This window comes from Octodon degus, unplaced genomic scaffold (assembly GCF_000260255.1).
Source record: "Octodon degus isolate 3935 unplaced genomic scaffold, OctDeg1.0 scaffold00126, whole genome shotgun sequence".
Lineage (NCBI taxonomy): Eukaryota > Metazoa > Chordata > Mammalia > Rodentia > Octodontidae > Octodon > Octodon degus.
In genome coordinates, this window is record NW_004524702.1 from 3374071 (window position 1) to 3392982 (window position 18912).

An 18912-nucleotide genomic window follows, 5' to 3' on the forward strand; every position below is an offset into this window, starting at 1 on the left:
AAAAAGAAAAAAGAAAAGAAAAAAGAAAATCTCAACATAGAACTTCCTTGAGTGAGACTGTCACAAAAGTGCTACTCTTGTGCTACCCTGAGCTGCATGGGGCCCCAGGGGTGGTGTGGGGTGGGAAGAGCAGGCCCTGGGCGACAGAGCAACGGGCAGGCCTCACCAAACCCCAGGCCCCTGCTCCTCTCTGGAGGGTGCAAAGCAGCTGTGTTACGGTGACTGTGCGAAGGAACTGCCGTGCAGGGCGCCAGGGACAAAGTACAAGGTGCATTTCCCCAGGAGACCAACAAAGGACTCGGCTCTCAGGGACAGAGACCCAGAAGGTTCCTCCCATCCAGACAGCCCACGCTGACTGTGCCCTTCGGACGCCTGTCTGGTTACATCTGGTCCTGTCCCGCAGAAGCCCCTGTACATGCCCTGAATGGGCCCCTGGTGGTTGCCCGGCCTCCTGAGATGCTCCCGGTGACTCTACTCCTTTTGCCAGCCAGGCCACCAGAGCCCCTCAGTCATTCCCTCCTTGCAGCCACACTGCATCTGCCAAGGCCAAGAGTACCCAGCCCAGCCTGAGCCTGCGTGGTCCTGGCTACACTCCCATCCTGGCTTCACTCAAGTGCTGCTGTCACCCGCCCCAGACCAGTAGCACCAGGGGCCCTTTCTCTCCCAGGTAAACACCTAACATGGGACCTGACATGGGCGCTGTCCCACAGCCCTGTCCCTGGCGCCTTAGGCACTGTGGACCACAGTTTGAGCTATGGGGTTCATGTGGGCTACGGAGTGCAGAGGTCCTGAAGGTGCCCACTCCCAGCCCCTCCTATCCTCTGGGGCCATTTCCAAGCCCATGAGCTCACCCTTTCCATGCTGTCCTGACAGCCAGAGCTGGTCCCCAAGCAGCTGCTGCACCTGCAGCCTGTGTGTGGAGACAGCACATTTCGTGTGATTGCACATCGCTTGCACACCTGACTATAAACCCTAAGGCCAAGGCAATGTCTCTCAACTTGTCACCAGCAAAATGCTCCAGCCTGGCACACAGCCTGCATTCCACGAGCCCACGACAAATAACAGAGTCTTATTGTGCTAGGCACAGCTCCCACCACTTTGTGACAAGCTGTGTCCTGCCTGGTAACTGGGACCATAATCCAGTGGTGCAGGAGACAAGGCCTCATTTCACGGAGAAGGTGATTAAAGCAGACAAGTCTGCGACTCCAAGTTGACACGGCCACCAGGCGGCAATGCCAGGGCCCAGCCCCAGCCTAACAGAAGGTGGCGCGTCAGCAGGTTTCTAGCAGGTGAGGCCCCCATCTGTTTGCCCCACTATGGGTAAAGCAAACCTCGGACAAGAATGTCTGCTACAGTGAAAGTCTGGGACAGTCTGACAACATGGAAAGACACAAGAGAAAGCAACAGACGGTCCAAAATGCCAACAAAGGAAGGTTAAATTTAAAAAAAGGCAGTGGGCTGGAGGGGGGGGCACGACTGGGGCAGCTCAGTGGCAGGTGGCTGAATCACGGAACGGAAGAAGCAGCAGTAACCCAAGGACCGAGCACTCGCAGCCATGGCCTGCAAAGGTGCTTGGGGCGGTCAGGCCCAGGGCCCCCTCGGACAGCTGTCCCAGAGCAAGGCCACCTGTCTCCTCCACAGGCAGAGGCTAAAGACCCCACTTGGGCCACTTTGCCTCTCATGGGCATCTTCAGGCCGTTCAGGCAGATGTGGGCTGCAGCCTGGTACAAAAGGACAAAGTACTCTCCCGGAAGTCCCTTGATGCAGCATGCTGACCTGGAGTGAGTGTGTATTCTTTCTTTTCTCAAATCTCAGATTTGAACTCATTTATGAGCTGAAAGGAATTAGGTTTGAAAGGAGCAGGGAAAATAAACTGATCGCAAGGGTCGAAGATGGCGCAGTGCTTGGCTTGGAGACTTCTGGCCACAAGGCCTCAAAACACCAGCTGGGCCTTGTCCTGGCAGTCTCTGGAAGACACTATCCCAGCTCTGTGTTTAAGGCTTCCTGGAGGAGCTCACAGGAGGAAACCTTAGAACAGAACAGGCAAAGAAACATGGAAGCAGGGAAGGGGAGGCCCCCAAACCAGGCCTTTTTAAGGCCCAGCTGCATTTAGGGTCTACCTCTCAGGGTAAGGGGGTCACTCTCGACCTCAAAATGCCTCAGCTGGGGCTGGTGAGATGGCTCAGTGGTCTAAAGCACCTACTTAGAACAAGTTTAACAAAGCACAGGGACTGCAGTTCAATCCCCCAGCACCACATGCCAGCCAGCCCCGCCCCCTGGTGGGCTGAGCTGGCCACACACACACACACACACACACACACACACACAAATAAATAAATAAAATTAAAAAAAAAAAAATGCCTCAGCTGTGGAGGAGCCATGGGCGGCTCATCTTGAAAGAGCAATTATCTCCGTGCTGGCTGAGCCCGGGCCTGTGTCCATGTCCCGATGTGTCCTTATCCCTTCAATCAGCTTTAAGCAATGCAGATCGGTCCAGCCCCGGTGCGGATGGGAAGTCTTCGAAGCAGGGTGACAGGGCAGTGCGTCCCCATAGCTCCCAAATAAACACGTGAAGCCAGGCCGGGCGGGATGAAGGGTTGCTAGGCTGGGATGAGCCTCGAGACAGAGGCTGCGGCTGCCCAGGGGTAAAGTTGGCGCACCAGAGCTGAGGCACGGGCCCCAAACACCGCACCCCCTTGGCTGTGTCATGCAGACGAGCCCTTCTGCGCATCCTCCTCTCTCTTACTGCAGAGGTGACCTCAGGCCTCCCTCCTCGCCCAGCTCGCGGCTCTCACCCACTTCCTGCCTCTCAGTCACTCATCCCCGAGCACCTCCTTCTTCACGAAGTAATACAACCCAGTTCAGCGCTGGGTCGAGGCCTTTGCTCTGGTTAGCCATCATCGTGGCTGGACTCAGGGGCCCGGGGCTCCCCACAGCTACGAATATGCCTCGGGGTCTTCATTCTCACCATGGGTGGTGCCAGGAGTGGGGGAGTGTTACTGGCTAGCATTCTAATTACTGTTCCATGGGATCATAAGCCGCGACAAGGACCAGGAGGGCCCTCCAGGCTCTGTCACAGGCACGAGCAAAGCACCTTGGCAGGTGTCACACAGCCCCAGGTGCACTTGAAGAGGATGCAGGAGATCAAGCCCAGGTGTCATCAGAGGTCTTTGGCCAACTGAGGTCCACCTGTCCTCCTGGCCCATCTCAGGACTCTCCTTCACACCCCAGTTCTCAGGGGCCACATCTCCTATGAGGCCAGCTTACATCTGCGTGGGTCCTTTCCCTCTATCCTTCTGCCCGGGCTGTGTGCGGACCCATGCTTTGCTGCCCAGGAGTCCTGCCTGTCCAGTGGTCTGGAAGACTTCGTGGCTGCCACTGTTCTGATGTTCAATTTGGGATCAAGATGTAAAGCTGGCAGGGGCACGGTAAGGGCTTAGGTGGACAGCATGTAAGGGATTTCTTCCTCCTGCCTTTTGTTCTAGCAGGGAGCTACACAGCACCTACACTGTCCGCAACCCCTGGGTGTGCATTACTTTTGGCCTTATTTTTACTATTTTCTTTTTTGGTACCGGGAATCGAACTCGGGGCCTCACGCTTGCTAGGCAGGCGCAGTGCCACTGAGCCACATCCCCAGCCCACAACTTTCTGACATACACAAGCCTTACATCCCTTGGAGAATCCTGGCAGGGACTCTGACTAGGGATTCTGCTTTGGATCTTACACCTGGGCCCCCAGGCCTGCTCCTAGGAGGCCTGTGAAGCTCTATCTCTGCAGCACCACCCCATTACACTCGGGGACGGGCCAGGGCCTGTCTACAGGACACTTCCACGGGCCTCCCTGGCTCGGACAGGTGCTCAGTGGACCACACATGGCAGTCTAGTTCCCTCTGGGCCCGCAGAGCACATCCAAGAGAGCTGATGGTGAGGACTGCTCAGGACCAGGAGCCGGCTCTCCCGCCAGCCAGCCTTCTTGGATTACTGGGGCAGAGGCCTTCAAAGCCACCCCCGCCAACTTCTTTAAAGCACTTGCCACCTTCTAAAATGGCCTGACCTGACCCAGAGCTGAGGGCCAGGATCTGTGTCCCCCTCATTCTCTCCATAGCCGCTTCAGAACAGAATCACTCCTACAAGTGCCTGGTAACCTGTACATCTGGCCAAGCCCCCAGGGCCTGCCACCCTGCAGTAAGGAGTCCCTGCCCAGCGACACTCCCATCTCCTCTCTCTTTTGTCCAAACTCCTCAGGGGCTGAAGGCTGTGTTCCCGCTATCCCAACCCCTTGGGCTGCCTGGAGGAGCTGTGTCCAACACATACTGCTGCCCCTGTCCAGAGCCCATCTGTCACCTACAGCTCTCGCCATACCTCCTCCAACATGGCTTTGGCAAGACCAGGCTCAGAGTCAACTTTGCTGCATGGTCCCCCACCTAGGGTGGCTGAAGTCCCCTCCCCTGTCCTTCCACTGTGAAGCATGTTCCTCCTGCTCAGACAGAGGGCACCTTGAAGGCAGAAGAGCTCCTGGGGCTTAGCAGACTCCATATTTATAAGCCAAGCAAAAGGGCATCTTCTACTCATGCAAGCCCAACACGGTGGGTGTCATGAAAACTTGCATATAAATCCTTGACTTGCGTTCAAGACAACTGAAATCGATGCTGTTGTAAACACTCACACTCTGGGGTCTGGGGGCCTTTGGACCAAGCCTATGCACGTCACTGACTCCAGGTGACACTGCTTAGTGGGCCTATGGGGCACACCTATGTGACAGGAGGCTCTGTCTGGGCCTGTCAGTGACACCCTACTGAGCCAGCAAGCTGCTTTCCCTGAGGACACTTCACTGCACACCACCTGAGCCAGCAGGACACCATGCTTAGCTAAGTGTTATGGTTGATACACTGAGTTAACTTGAGGAGTCTAGCTTAAGTAACTCAGCAGTCCTGCATGGGGATGGGGGTGCACATGCCCTTAGCTCCAAGACTTTACTCATTGTGTCAATTTGAGGTTAGAAGTTTAACTAAGCCACTCAGCAGGGGGCCCGGGGCCTCACTTCATCGCCTGTGGTGTAGGCGGGCACCAAGATCCCTGGGGGAGCCTGCTGAGGATACAAGCAAGGAAAAAGGCTTGCTCTCCCCTCTGTGCTCTTGCTGCTTTGCTGTCTTCTGCCGCCACTGAATGGTTCCCCTGTGCCATGCCACCTGCCCTTGGAGCCAGCAGGGGATGGACTAAAACCTCCACATACTGGGAGCTACTTAGACCTCTCCGTCAGTAGCTCTGGGAGTTCAGCCAGATATTTTGTTTCAGCAACAAAAATGTAACGACACTAAGACAAGAGCCCTGGTGCTGATCCAGGTACCAGGCCAGTGACATCCTCAGCCCTTTCCTTTCCTTTCCTTTCCTTATTTACCTCCTCATACACATGGTGAAACCACAAAGCCACAGGAGCCTTTACCAACAAGGGACTCAGCTTTTCCCATACAAGACCTTGAGCAGCAGAGAGGGAACACGCCCGGTGCCATTGCGCAGCCTGGCATGTTTAGCCGTCCCTGAGCAGATCACCATGCTTCCCACAGTCACCTAGAGGCATGGCTGCAGCCCGCCCCAGGCCAGGCCAGTGCTGCAGGGAGAGCGGAACGTGGCTGGGCAGAGGGCAGCCTCTACCCATAGGTCAGGGAACTGCAGGTGGCTTTCATGTCAAGCCCACCTGGCTCCAGGGCTGTTTTCCTCATTCAGGATGAAACCCTTTGCTGCCCACCAGCCCCTTTGCAAGGTGGCAGGATGCGCCTCCTTGCACCCAGGCTAGTCTCCCCACCAGGCATCTCTATCTGTGTGGATCCCACGGTGCTGCCTGCCCTCAGCCTGGTCCTGCTCCTCCTATCCTGAGGGGCCCATAGTGCATGCAGGCTGTGGCCACCTAGAGCCAGAGGAGGAGTGTGGGCCGCTAAAGACGAGCCCAGACATACTCACGGGGTCCGTGAGCATGGCCCGGCAGTGTGAGGCCAGGGCCAGGAAGGCCAGCAGGTTGAACACGACTCCGTTGATGATGCTGTACACGTAGTCTCGGGATGGGATCAGCATGACAAAGAGGACCACGAATTCTGCGTAGAGGACCAGGAACCAGGTGACGATGGCACAGGCGATGCCACAACCATCGCGGATAAACCACATGGTTCCCGCGGGCCCAGGGTAGGGCGGTGGCACGCACTTCTCTGGCTGGAGGTACTCTGGTCTCCGCTCAATGTCTCGGAAGTGGTGGGTGGGGGTGAGCATCATAGGCTACTCTGTCCATGTTGGCATCTGCAAGAGAAGCAAAGGGACCCGGGGTCAGCCTGAGCAGAGCCCCAGGGCTGGGAGCGGTAGCCCTTGCCTGAACCTCCCAGCCAATGGAGAAGAGGGCACCTCCAGGGCACAGCCACATGGGAGAGACAGGACCAGGAACTGGGGCTCGCTGGGCACACTGAGACCGGTGAGAGACCAGTGAAGGGTGAGGCCAGCAATGTTGCTATTGCTGGAACACGGGAGACCTGGAGCTTGGAGGCTGGTGGCGAGGGAAATGGGGAGGTGGAGTGGCAGTCAGCTAGGTTAGGCCAGCCGCGGCCCCAGGACATTACAGCTCCCCACACCAGAGCGAGGCTCCTGAGGGCAGCAGTGTGTCACCTGGGGAGGTCTGGAAACCAGGCCAGTTTCTCAGCCCACTTGATCACATGGTTTGATTCTCCTCTGAGGACGAGACTCTCCAGGCCTGCTTCTCAAGCAGGTGATGGGGCAAAGGGTAGAGAAGGCTGGGCAAGAGCTTGTGGCATTCCCGGTACCTGGCTCGAGGTCCTGGGAACCGTGTACCCTCCTGTGAGGGTGGCTTCCTCCCTCCCCTCCACCCTCCAGTGGCCTGGGACAGATAACAGAGGTTGGGACACCAGTGCACCTCTCTAGGAGAGATGTCCACACCTCAGAAATGTAGGTCAACCGCACCCCTTCTTTTACCAGGGACTGCAAGGATGGAACTAAGAGGCAACCACAGAAGCCAGTCCCAGGTGCGCCACAGGCCACAGCTCTTTCTCTGCTTGACCTCCCTGGTGGCTTCCCAGGAGACTGAGGGCTCAAATCCACTGCCAGATGCAAGGGCCCCAGCAAAGCCACCTGCAGCCCAGGCAGGCAGCACTCGGCGTTTGGAGACCTTGAGTCACAACACGGCAGGTAGCCAGTCACTCCACAGAGGCCTGGCCGCCCGTGCCACCAGAGGGCAAGGGCACCTTCTGGGATTGTGCTGTTCCCCTTTTTCTTCCTCCACTGCCCTCACCCCAACAAGGGGGCACCTGCACTGAATGCAAGAGAGTCCCACAAGGAAGGACAGGACCAGGGAGCTGAGGGGCAGGGCAAGAACTGCCACTCACAGGTGCACTCTGAGCCAGAAGTCACAAGCCAGTGTGAGCAGTAATCAAGGCCAGCCCTCCACCCTGCTGCCAGGCTGCAAGGGTGGGACCGCAGAGAGCTGAGAGGTCCCAGATGAGCAGCACATGTCAGGACTAAGAGGCAGGATGCAGGCAGAACAGATATCCAGGCAGGAAAAGGAGGTAATTACTGCCGTCCATCAGCTGGAATTTTCTTTTCGTGTGTGTGTGTGTGTGTGTGTGTGTGTGTGTGTGTGTGTGTTTAAGTTGAGGTTAATTTTTTGGTTTTAGTGGCCAAGGACTGAACCCAGGGCTTCCAGTTTGTTAGGCAAGTGTTCTACTGCTGAGCTAAATCCCAGCCCTGATCACCTGGAATTTTCTAGCAGAACAACAACCTTGAGCTCTCCAGAGGACAGTGACCATTTTGTGCTGCCAGTGACAAGCTAAGTGCATTAAAGACCTGGGGCCACCTTCCGAAGCACCCCATGGGCCAGCAGGAGATGGCAGCCTGGGCATTCTAGGCCCTGACCCGTGCCAACAAATTCTTAAGGCCTACATTCCATCTGACACCAAGCCACCCGAGCATAGGACAAGCCAGCACCCAGCAGGATCTAAGCGCTGACCTGCTGGCGGTTGGCCCACCCAGAGCACAGGCCTGGCTCCGGACTTTGCTGCTGCCCCCGGACAGGCGCGTCTCACTTGAACTACGTTTCAGCTCAAGACCAGTCACGTTCCCGGCTCACAGCCGCACCGCTCTGTGCAGGCTGCCTCTGGCTGCGCCCACGACTAAGGAGTGAGCAGCAGTGCTGAGACGGCACAAGCTGTGCTCTGCCCCTCCCGGGGACGTCTGCTGACCTCTGGTCCTCAGCAGCGGTCCCCCAACCACTACGGAGCCATCACACTCCTGCCTCCCCAGGGCAGGGTCACTGAGCCCCCCCCCCCCAGCAGCACGCCTTCTGTCCCCTGCAGCCCAAGCTCCATCCTCCATCCTGTTCTCCAGCTCTCATAAAGGTGTGGCCTTCAAGAATGCATGAGCACTAAAAATAGATTCAGAACTCCCCTTAGAGCCTTCAGGGATGAAATCAAGCTCACGGCGCATTCATTCAGAGGGGCTGTATCCTGCCCGCCGGCATCACCCACTCCTGGTCGTTCATAGGACCTCGTGACTTGACTACTCCGGGGTTCTCTTTCCTGTGTGTTATGCTGAGGGGTGAGCCCTTGCAGCAGGACAGAGAGCAAGAAGGAGAGAGGGAGGGAGAGAAAGGAGAGAGGAAAGAGAAGGATGGAGAGAGGGGCTGCGCCTGCTGCCAGTGCCAACTGCACCTCTCCAACAGCCTGTAGTCATTCCTGGATGGCACTGCGGTGTGCTGGCTCACGATATCCTGGGGCTGAGAGGCTCCTGGGCCTCAGCCTCCTTCCAATCTTCCTGCTCCAGCGGCGGTGCCTATAGCTCTGCTGTCTCCTTTGTACGGTTCTGTGCCCCCCCCCCGTTACTGGCCACTGTCTTTGCTGTGCCTGCAGCCCCCATCCTGCTGGGATGCTGCTAACAGAAGCATGCTCTGTCCAGGAAGGGTGCTCAGTTGAGGGCTGGGGCCTCAAGGGACACCTGCCTTGTGCTCTACCATGCGCCCCAGAGGGCCAGGAGCCAGGCTTGCAGCACTGCAGCCTCCGACACAGGTGTGTGTAGGATGACTGTGTGGGCTTTGTGATCGCACAGCCACCTGGGCCCTGGCTTGGGCTTCCAGGCCTGACAGGAAGTTGGTGGCTGACTCCTGCCACCTCTGAACAGACTCTGGAGCCCCAAGTGTCCACAGGCACTGTTCTGGTGAGCCACAGTTGTGGAGCTGGGAAAGGCCCTGAAGAGGCCTGGAAAGAGGCCCCCAAGGGTGGGAGCCAAGCGTTACCTTGAGGGCACTTCACCCCCACTTCAGTTTCAAAACTTGTCAGCTGAAACCACAGCTCGGAAGGTTGCTTCACCCTGGGCCTCCCAAAGCAATAAGAGTGCTCTCTCCTTGGGAAGAAAGGACTTCATGCCTCTACTGCCAGCTGAACACACAAGGAATGCGGGCAGAACCCACCCGAAGGGTGCTGTGTGTCTGTCCCCACAAGCACAGGACAGGCACAGCGCCTCTCCTCTCTCTGCTGGCTCTGGGCAATGCCTGTCCTGGCGCTCGGCAGCAGCTCTGCCAAGGACCCTGCTTCTTGAGAGCCCTTGTTTCCCCAGGGCCAGGCGCTGCTGACCGCACAGCTGGTGAAGGGGCTTGCAAGGTGGCCTCACACAGCCCGCCTTCTCCTCTGCTTTCACCTGCTAACTTCCGTCCTGTTCAGGAAACAACTCACAACTGGGACTACACATGTCATAGGAAGTGCCCTGGAAGGGGTGGGTGGGAGCTGGCAGAGAAAGCAGGGTGCTGTGGGGAGCTGCACACGGGGAATAGACTCAGGCTTTGTTGGGAAGGCAGGGGCAGGACGGGGGACGGAGCTGGACAGGCGAGAAAGTGCTGCTTCAGAAGGCGCTGACTCCTGGTGAGCAGGATCTCAATGTTGGGGTGCTGAAGTCGCAGAGCAAAGTTGAGAGAGGATCACTGCCATCCTACCCATGACAGGAAGACAGACAGGGCTGAGTCTGTGAACCTGCAGAAGCTAAGGTAACAGCCCTGAGCGTTGGTGCGGCTGGGTTTCCTGTCCTAAGCAAGCACCTACCAGCTTTCCAGGGAGAGATCAACAACCTTGATGATGATCACATCAGGCTGTACCAGGCAGCCGGAGCCCCTCCCGCTGTGGTCACGTGCCACTCATCCGGGATGGAGGATGCCTACGGGTCCTCATCACTTGCTGAAGGAAGGGGGGCTGTGCCCATAAACCTACCACTCAAGGTAAAAAGCAGACCCACAGTCCAGGTATCAAAGGCACGACTGTCACACAGGACAGGAAAGTTCCACACCAAGGCCCCAACTCTGCGGTTCTGGGCCAGTCCCCAACAAGTTCACTTCACTGCCTTTGTGGGACAACATCCTACATCAAGTCACAGAAAGCTCAGATGGCACACAGCGGCCTTGGAGTCACACCTTAGCAGCCAGCAGCTGCTCCTGCAGCAGCAGGAGCCTGGGACAGGCCAGACTTGTTTCAAGTGAATCTATAAAATTTTAATAAAACCTGTGAGGCTGGGATAGGAGGCTCACGAGTTCAAGTCCAGCCTGAGCAACTTAGTGATTTGATTTAGCAAATACTTTGTCTCAAAAAAAAGAGGGATGTAGCTCAGAGCAAAGGCCCTCTGTTTAACAACCACTATCCACATACACATGAACAAACAAATCTAGTGTGCGGGACTGATGGTGGGCAATGGGGGGGCAGTGTCTGGAATTCTCTGTAATTTGCCCTACACATTAAACTACTACTTCAGCTAATTATCATCAGAGCTAAATATTTCAATCCATCCTTAATTAACCATCACTTACAACATCAACTCAAAGTGAGGATAAGATTAACTTTCTATGATTTAAATTGTACTGTTTTAGAATGTGGTGCTTGGCCCAGAGTGGTGGCGCACACCTATAATCCCAGCACCTGGAGGCTGAGGCAGGACCACAATGAGTTCAAGGCCAGCCTGGACTACAGAGTGGGTTCAAGGCCAGCCGGAACTGCATAGTGAGATGCTGTCTAAAAAATAAAATAAAAATAAAAATAAAAAGAGAGACAGAATACAGTGCTGAACTCTTTCAGGACTTCTCACACCTTAGAGTGACCCACTTACAACGTAAGTCTTCACAGGCTTCTTCTGCAGCTTCCAAGATAAACCAATGGTCCCTGTCCTAGAATCTTTAGAAATGAATCTGGTCAGGTTGAATATTAATTTATCTGAATAACTGTTAACTTAATTTGTAAAACTTGATTTTTTAAAAAATTTTATTGGGGCTGGTGAGATGGCTCAGTGGTCTAAAGCACCTACTTAGAACAAGCTTAGCAAAGCACAAGGACAGCGGTTCAATCCCCCAGCACCACATGCCAGCCAGCCGCGCCCCCTGGTGGGCTGAGCTGGCCACACACACACACACACAAAATAAATAAACAAATAAATAAATAAAAAATTAAAAAAAAAATTTTATTTATGTGTGTGTGGGGGGGGGCAGCTCAGCCCACCAGGGACCGGGGCTGGCTGGCATGTGGTGCTGGGGGATTGAACCGCAGTCCCTGTGTTTGCTAAGCTTGTTCTAAGTAGGTGCTTTAGACCACTGAGCCATCTCACCAGCCCCTGTTAACTTAATTTGAATACAAGAATCCAAAAAGCTTGTAAGATGCATGCCCAGTTTTAGAGGAGTCTCAGAAAAGCAAAGGAGCCATGAATCACCATGCTTCAAGTACTTCATAAAGAAACAGAGTGACACCACCTTTCCCAAAGGTGAAGGTGTGGCACAAAGCCGGGCAAGGAAGGCGCCTCCATGTCCAGACAGGCAGAGGCGGCCGGCTGCTGGGCGTCCATAGACATATAAGCAGTTTCTCCCTGCACAGGAGTCTGCCTCCCCTGCCCGCCTCTTTACACTGCACTCAACTTTCAACAAAAGCTAAAGGGAAAAAGGCCAGGTAAGGTATCGCTGCTGTGAACAGGACTTTATCTGGTGAAAGTTCACCTGGGAAAGCGAGAAGTGACGCCCTCACTACTTTCCCTTCTCCGCCCCTCGTTAAACCCGGGTGCTCAGACCTGCGGGATCTTCAGTTCAGAAAAAGTAGGCTCTGGGCGGTTGCAGAGGTAAGGACAGCTCCTCTACTACTCCAAGTGGCCACTCTGCCATCCCCACCAGATGGGTCTACTGAAATGTATGTCACACACAGTATGGCACAGTCCATGTCCCAACACCAGTGGGGTGATATGTTCTAATGTTGCTTTTTGTGGGTGTGGTGTATTAGATGTTGCAATGATGAGACGCTAAAACAAGACCACATATAAAATTAACACTCCCCCAAAAAAATAACTCCAGCCTTGGAAGGGCCAAACTTCATCAAATCCCCTGCTTTACAGACGCAGAAGTCGGGGTCTGTTTGACGTCCTGTCCATTGCAAGTGTTAGACCAGACCAGTGCTGTCTACAGGCAGGGAGGCGACACCAGTGCTCCTGGGTACCCATGTGCATGAGGTCCGCGTGAAGCAGCCTGTCTCAATTCCTGCAGCACCTCATAGTGTTCCCCACTGCAGAGGCCAGAGTGAGCAGCTCAGAGGCCTGGGGCCATGTCCCCAAGGTCCCACCTAGGGATCCAAAGCCAGCCCTGCCCACTATCACAGCCGGCATGTGGCCTCTGAGCACTGCACCGGCTCCTTCCTGTTACCCTGACAAGGGGTAGGGAGGGTGACCCAACAGGAAAGGAGTCCCACTTCCTGTCTTGTGTGCATCTGAGGGACAGGAGCAGCGGAAGCCCCACCTTAGCGTCAGGTCTCATTTCTGAAGCAGTGGGTGAATACTCAAAGTCTGTGACTTGTGAAAAACCCAAGAAGCAGACTCTAAGCAGACTTTCCTTCCCTAGCTCCTGGGAGGCCAGAATATTTATCCTTAAAAACAAAACACATGACCATGGCAACAACCCCCTCCACAAGTAAAACAATAACTAGAGAAAACCCAGACCAGTGAAGAGTGGCAGTTCAAGGGGTCAGGGAGAACATTAGTCCTGAAAGGCTCTACCTGGCTTCCTAGATCTGATGCGATTGCTTAGAGTTTCAATGCAATGGTTCCCTGTATCAACCGTAACCCAGGATGAAAATCTTCACTAAGGTAGTGACAGGGTAAGTGATCCTGCTGCTCAAGAACTACCTAGCAATGACTGTGAACTCTGTGAAGCTCTTTGTGGTCAGTCAAGTACAGGAGTACATCTGGCACTGACCTGCCTTCTGGCCCACTGGGGACATCTGTCCCGAGCACATTCAGCCTGACTGCTGTGACGGGGCAGAACCTATGAAGTACGGTGTGGCATTCAGAACATCGTCTCCCCACAGACCATGGCTGCCAGGGCTGATCTGAACACTGACCCCACCTTGCAGATATGCCCACTTTTCCACTCCCCTTAGAGCTGAGGAAGCAGAAGCAGAGATTTGATTAAGCTCACACTTCCAGGAAGCAAGGGAGACAGTATGCACCCCCATGGTCTGCTCTGCCTGGGGCCCGCTTTTTAACTGTGTGTGCTACAACCTTTCCATTTTGAGGACTAGAAAATAAAGGGCAGGGTTATTAGTTTGTCTACCTTGTCACTGAGCTGTACTGAGATAGCGTTACAGGGTGGGGCCAGAGCCTGAATAAAAACCTTTAGCCCTAAGGCAGGGGCTAAGGTCAGCCTGCACTGGGAGGGCAGGACCTGGCCTGGCCCAGGAGGCAGCCCCAACCCCCAGCCCCTGCTCCTGCTGGGGGTACTGCTCCTTCCCAGTGCAGCCCACCCATGCTAGGCAGAGACCAAGTGGCACAGGTGTCCACCAGAGGGTGCTGAGGACAGCACAGGCCCCACACTATGCCACCTACAAACACACTGGGAACTGTGGTGAGGTTTTAGGGACTACAAACAAAAGAGCTGAGGACAGCTGGTCGAAGTGCTAGAAGGAGGAACCTTGGGTCGGGGGCTGGAGCGCCCCTCCAGGCCTGCCCTCCTCACCACCTGGTCTCAGGGGAGTCAGCCTCAGTCTCCTTGGTCCCATGAAAGAAAGGGACCTCTCCAGCTAAGGGCTAAGCCCTGAGGCTGCGGCATCTAGCAGCGCCAGGATTTCAGGAGCCCTCTGTGCTCTGGGACAAAGCCAACCATTTTTTGTTAGTTTCTTTGATTTTGTATCTTTACCTTTTTTTCCCCTAATTTTTTTTCTTGGTACTGGGAATGGAACTCATGAAACTCACACTTAGCACACAGGTGCTGTGCCGCTGAGCTATACCAGGCCAAGAATCCTTATTCTTCCTTTCCCTGTTCTCTAATATTCAAAAAGAATCGCACCATAACTGTCTCTGTTAGCAGTTTTCCCGAGTATATCTAGTGTTTTCAACCACGGAAGGCATGTAATTACTATTTCCTTTTGTTCATTCATTTAATTGTTTTAGTATAATCCAAATACTTGAGTAAGGCCAGGCTTGATGGCGCGCACACACACTTAGGAGGCCGAGGAGGAGGATCTGAGGCAGGAGGATCATTGTGAGTTCAAGACCAGCCTAGGCTACAAAGTGGGTACAAGGCCAGCTTGAATGACACAGTGAGTCTGTCTCAAAAAGACCTAAGGAAAAAAAAAAGTCCTCAAAATCAAAAACAAATACTTGAAGTATTACAAAGTAAACTGAGAAAAGTCTTAAAAACCCAAAGTTAAACAGGGGCATTTCCCGTATTCAAATGTCTGCATAGTCAGGGTCCATTCTGAGTTTTACCACCCTGCAAGATAACCATCTGGGATTCAAGTGAGGCTTAGAAAGGTCAACTGACTCCTTTCCAGCCGGAAGGCAGGAGAGTGGTAAAGCCCCAAGCCCAGCAGCCTATTTACTAGAGATCCTTATCTCCTAAACAACCAGTTGTTCTGGATTCTTGGCTAAGAATGCTTGGCAGAAGCACACACTTGCTCCAGGAAAGTCAAGACTCTGTGGCAGCAGGACCTTGGCCTGCAGTGCACGGGCTGCTAAGGCAAGAAACTGACCTCATCCACAGACATTCTGTCCCCACTGGCGCTGAACAGGAGTGAGAACAGAGAGCACAGAAAGCCCCAAGCTCAATCAGCAAGTCTCTTTCTACCCTGAAGGCTTGCTGTGGAGACCCTGAAAAGATGGAATCTTCCTGGCATTTCAATTGTGTTGGGGTGAATATTAAATTAGCAACATGGACCTTCTCATATTCATTTGATAACAGGAACAACTTGGCTTTTTGTCTCTAGAAATCTGCTTCCAGGGGCTGGTGAGATGGCTCAGTGGTCTAAAGCACCTACCTAGAACAAGCTTAGCAAAGCACAGGGACCGTGGTTCAATCCCCAGCACCACATGCCAGCCAGCCCCGCCCCCTGGTGGGCTGAGGGCTGAGCTGGCCACACACACACACACACACACACACACAAAAAAAAAAAAAAAAAAAAAAAAAAAAAAAAAAAAAAGAAATCTGCTTCCAAAAAAGAAAGCTAATTTTTAAAATGCAAAACTGTCTGGACATGGTGGCACATGCCTGTGATCCCAGCACTCAGGAGGCTGAGGCAGAATTGCCATAGTTCTGAGGCCAGACTCCGCTACAGAGTGAGTTCAAGTCTGGCCTGAACTACAGTGAGACCCTGCCTCAAAAAAAAAAAAAAAAAATCAGGAAGCGAGCAGACCCTGCATCTGTCAATATTGAGACGCCCACCCTCACTCAGACTTCGTATGGCTATCAGCATGGGCATGTGTGTTCAAACATTCTCTATTTGGCAGACAGGATATGCGACCTTCTCGTATACAATGCTCCACAGAGCAAAGGCAGAGCACCCCGCCAGCTTCTTACAGTGAAACACACATTGAGGCCCTCCCTCTATTTTAGAAATTTTTTGGTTATTTTTGAGATAGGGACTCGCTAATGTAACTGTTGCACTGAGGTGACAACGACCCTCCTGCCTCAGCCTCTCTAGACCTGGAATTACACATGTGCACAGCCACGTGGGGCTTAGACCCTTTCTCTAGCCAGGACTTTATCCATGTCCTGCTACTGATTTTTCTATCACTATAATCTCAAATTTTAATGCCTCAATGAAGAGATGGGCCCACTGGCCAGACCACGACCATATCTAGTAATCTATTTTATTTATTTATTTTTTTTATGAGCAGAATATATTTATTGAGAGAAAGAAAGCTCCTGTCCCGAGAGAGGAACAGGAGGGGGCCCGAGCGGGTGGTTCCCCCCATCTAGTAATCTTTAAAACAAGGTACAGAGAAGACAAATACCAAGTGAAAGGAACAGATCTATAGAGAAAACAGAAGCTTGTTTTATGCGTTTCTAGGGTGCCAGCGAATGGTGAACATGGAAAGGAAAAGGCCTCACACTGGAGGGGGAATAAGACAGCCCCTGCTGGGCTTTCAAGAGCTCTTTGCAACTTCACTACCATGAACCCAACACACCGCCCCAAGCTCTTCCGTAACTGGCGTTCAGAGCTTTAATTAACGGAGGCTAGGGATTTGCTCCTGCTCCGCCATGCTGGCCTGGCAGCCAGCAGCTTTCCCTCCTGCTCTCCGTGCTTGCCCTGCACAATTAGCACCTCATTAGAGCCGGCCGCTCTTCTAATTACCACAGGGCTCAATTGAGCTCTTTCTTTTATTGTCTTGTTCCTGCACTAGTTCAAGGGTTCCCCAGCTATAATAAATCCTACTTCCTTGCAGGCAGGTGTTCAGGGTTTCCAATCTCCTCAGACCCATGAGGACACTCCAGCAACCACAGGCAGGCACACATTTCCTGGCAGGAGAGCCACTTGCTGACCATCCTGGGAGTACAACCCAGGGCCGGGCACTGGCTCCCCGCACATACCTCTGCGCACCAGATCCACAGGCTCACTGTGCTGCTGCCGAGCTTGCCTCTTAACTGGGGGGCTACATGCTACCCTCCTGTACATTACTTCTCTCTCTTTTTTAAGACAGGGTTTTGCTACACAGTTCAGGCTGGCCTTAAACTCACTATGTGGCCCAACCTGGCCTAGAATTCACAGCAGTCCTCCTGCCTCAGTCTCCAGAGTGCTGGGATGACAGGTGTGTACCACCATGCCAGGCTTTTTTCTTTATCTAACAGGATGGGCTGAAACAGATATGAAAAGATATGGGTGTCAGTTGGCAGCACATTCCACCTTCCTCTAGAAAAAGATTCAAGGGCTGGGAACAGACTCCAGCTTTTGGAATTAAGTCTAACCTTGGTTTTCAGGGCAGTGACCAATAGCACAGTGATAATACATTGGTGACTGAGATGGAGTGGGGGGAGGTGCAGAAGGGGACAGCCAGGAGGGAAGGTGTGGATGCTGGATGGAGGGATCTGAATCCTGGCTCTGCCATTTACTAGGTGGTTATGTTATTTGTGACCTTGCTCAAGGTATTGAATTGCTGTGCCTCAGTTTTCTAATCTATACAGCAGGCTTCAGAGTCCTTATAAGGACTCGATCTTTGTAAGGTGCTTGGCACATACTAAGAACTACAAACGGTGTTTAAGAAGATTAAGGCAGGATGGGGCTTCAGGACAGACACTTCTGCAAAACAGTATTTGCCCCAAGACTCTCAGTGATGGAAAAACAATGAGTTATGCAACAGCACACTGTCCCTGGCATCTTGATGATTTTTTTTTTTTCTTTTTTTGCGGAACCGAGGATTGAACTCAGGCCCTTGCACTTGCCAGGGAAGCGCTTATTCCACTGAGCCATCTCCCCAGCCCCAAATCTTGGTTTTTTGGGGGCTCTAATATGTTCTTAGAATTACTTCAATAAACTAAAAAAACAAAAAACAAAAAACTGAATTTATGGGTTTCAAAAACATCTAATACACTATCACGACAAGTGCTAAGAATGTCTTGGTGAAGAGTAGAATGATTAGTGAAGGTCCATTGTTTTCAGCAAGGAATTTAACACGATTCCTCAGCTGTTTGCATCTCTATAAACCTACTTAGCCTAACACACAAGACAACACTCAACATTCTTCAGCAAGTACTGCAGACCCTTCTCCAGTGAGGTTGTTTTTGTCACTTCTTAGATGGTTCAAATACACCTCAATACTTTCAGCAAATCTTTTCTTGTTGTTTTGAGTCGGGGTCTCACTACATAGTTCAGGCTAGCAATGGATACACTATGTAGCCCAGGGTGGCTCAAACTGGTAACATTTCCACCTCAGCCTCCTGAGTGCTGTGATTTTAGGCCTGCACCATCATGCCTGGCTGTTCTATACTTTAAATTGTTACTTTTTTGTCACTTTTGCAGTGCTGGGGGATTAAATCCAGGCCTTCACACATGTTAGGAAAGCACTCTACCACTGAGCTACCTCCCTATCTCTTCCATATTTTCAAAAACATACAGAAAAGCTTTTTATAAAAATAACTCTAGGGCTGGAGAGATGGCTCAGTGGTCTAAGGCACCTACTTAGAACAAGCTCAACAAAGCACAGGGACCACCGTTGGATCCCCCAGCACCACATGCCAGCCAGCCAGCCCTGCCCCCTGGTGGGCTGAGCTGGCCACACACACACACACACACACACACACACACACACACAAATAAATAAAATTTAAAAAAATAAAATAAAATAACTCTAGGCCAGGGAGATGGCTCAGTGGAATAAGCGCAGGCAACGGCCTGAGTTCAATCCCTGGTTCAGAAAAAAAAAAAAAAAAAAGACAAAAATAACTCTATGGAATACACTTTTAACAGCAACGAACAGAAAACAAAGAACTTCATGGTATCCAAACTCATTTTTTTCCCATGTCTCCTATGATCTTTCAATTTGCCGTCACCCTTAACAACCTTGGTTCTTTTAGACAACCTAGCTTTAAAATGCCACTTCTATTCTTTGCTTTCTCTGGCATGAGACACTATTTACAACACCAGGA

The 18912-nt window shown here is 52.8% G+C and overlaps 1 protein-coding gene across 5 annotated transcripts in view; it reads right to left on the reverse strand.

Annotated features, from left to right (window-relative positions):
* Positions 1–18912, reverse strand: part of Zdhhc3 (zinc finger DHHC-type containing 3) — a 37584-nt gene that overhangs the window by 17058 nt on the left and 1614 nt on the right. For 3 of the 5 annotated variants that reach the window (XM_023700761.1, XM_023700764.1, XM_004640667.2), the window contains exon 2: positions 5958–6287. In XM_023700761.1, coding sequence (XP_023556529.1) covers positions 5958–6263 — 306 coding nt within the window. In that variant the 5' untranslated portion in view covers positions 6264–6287. Of the gene's footprint in view, positions 1–5957; positions 6288–6389; positions 6529–18912 lie in introns of those variants that run through there. The other 2 variants (XM_023700763.1, XM_023700762.1) reach the window with 2 other exon arrangements.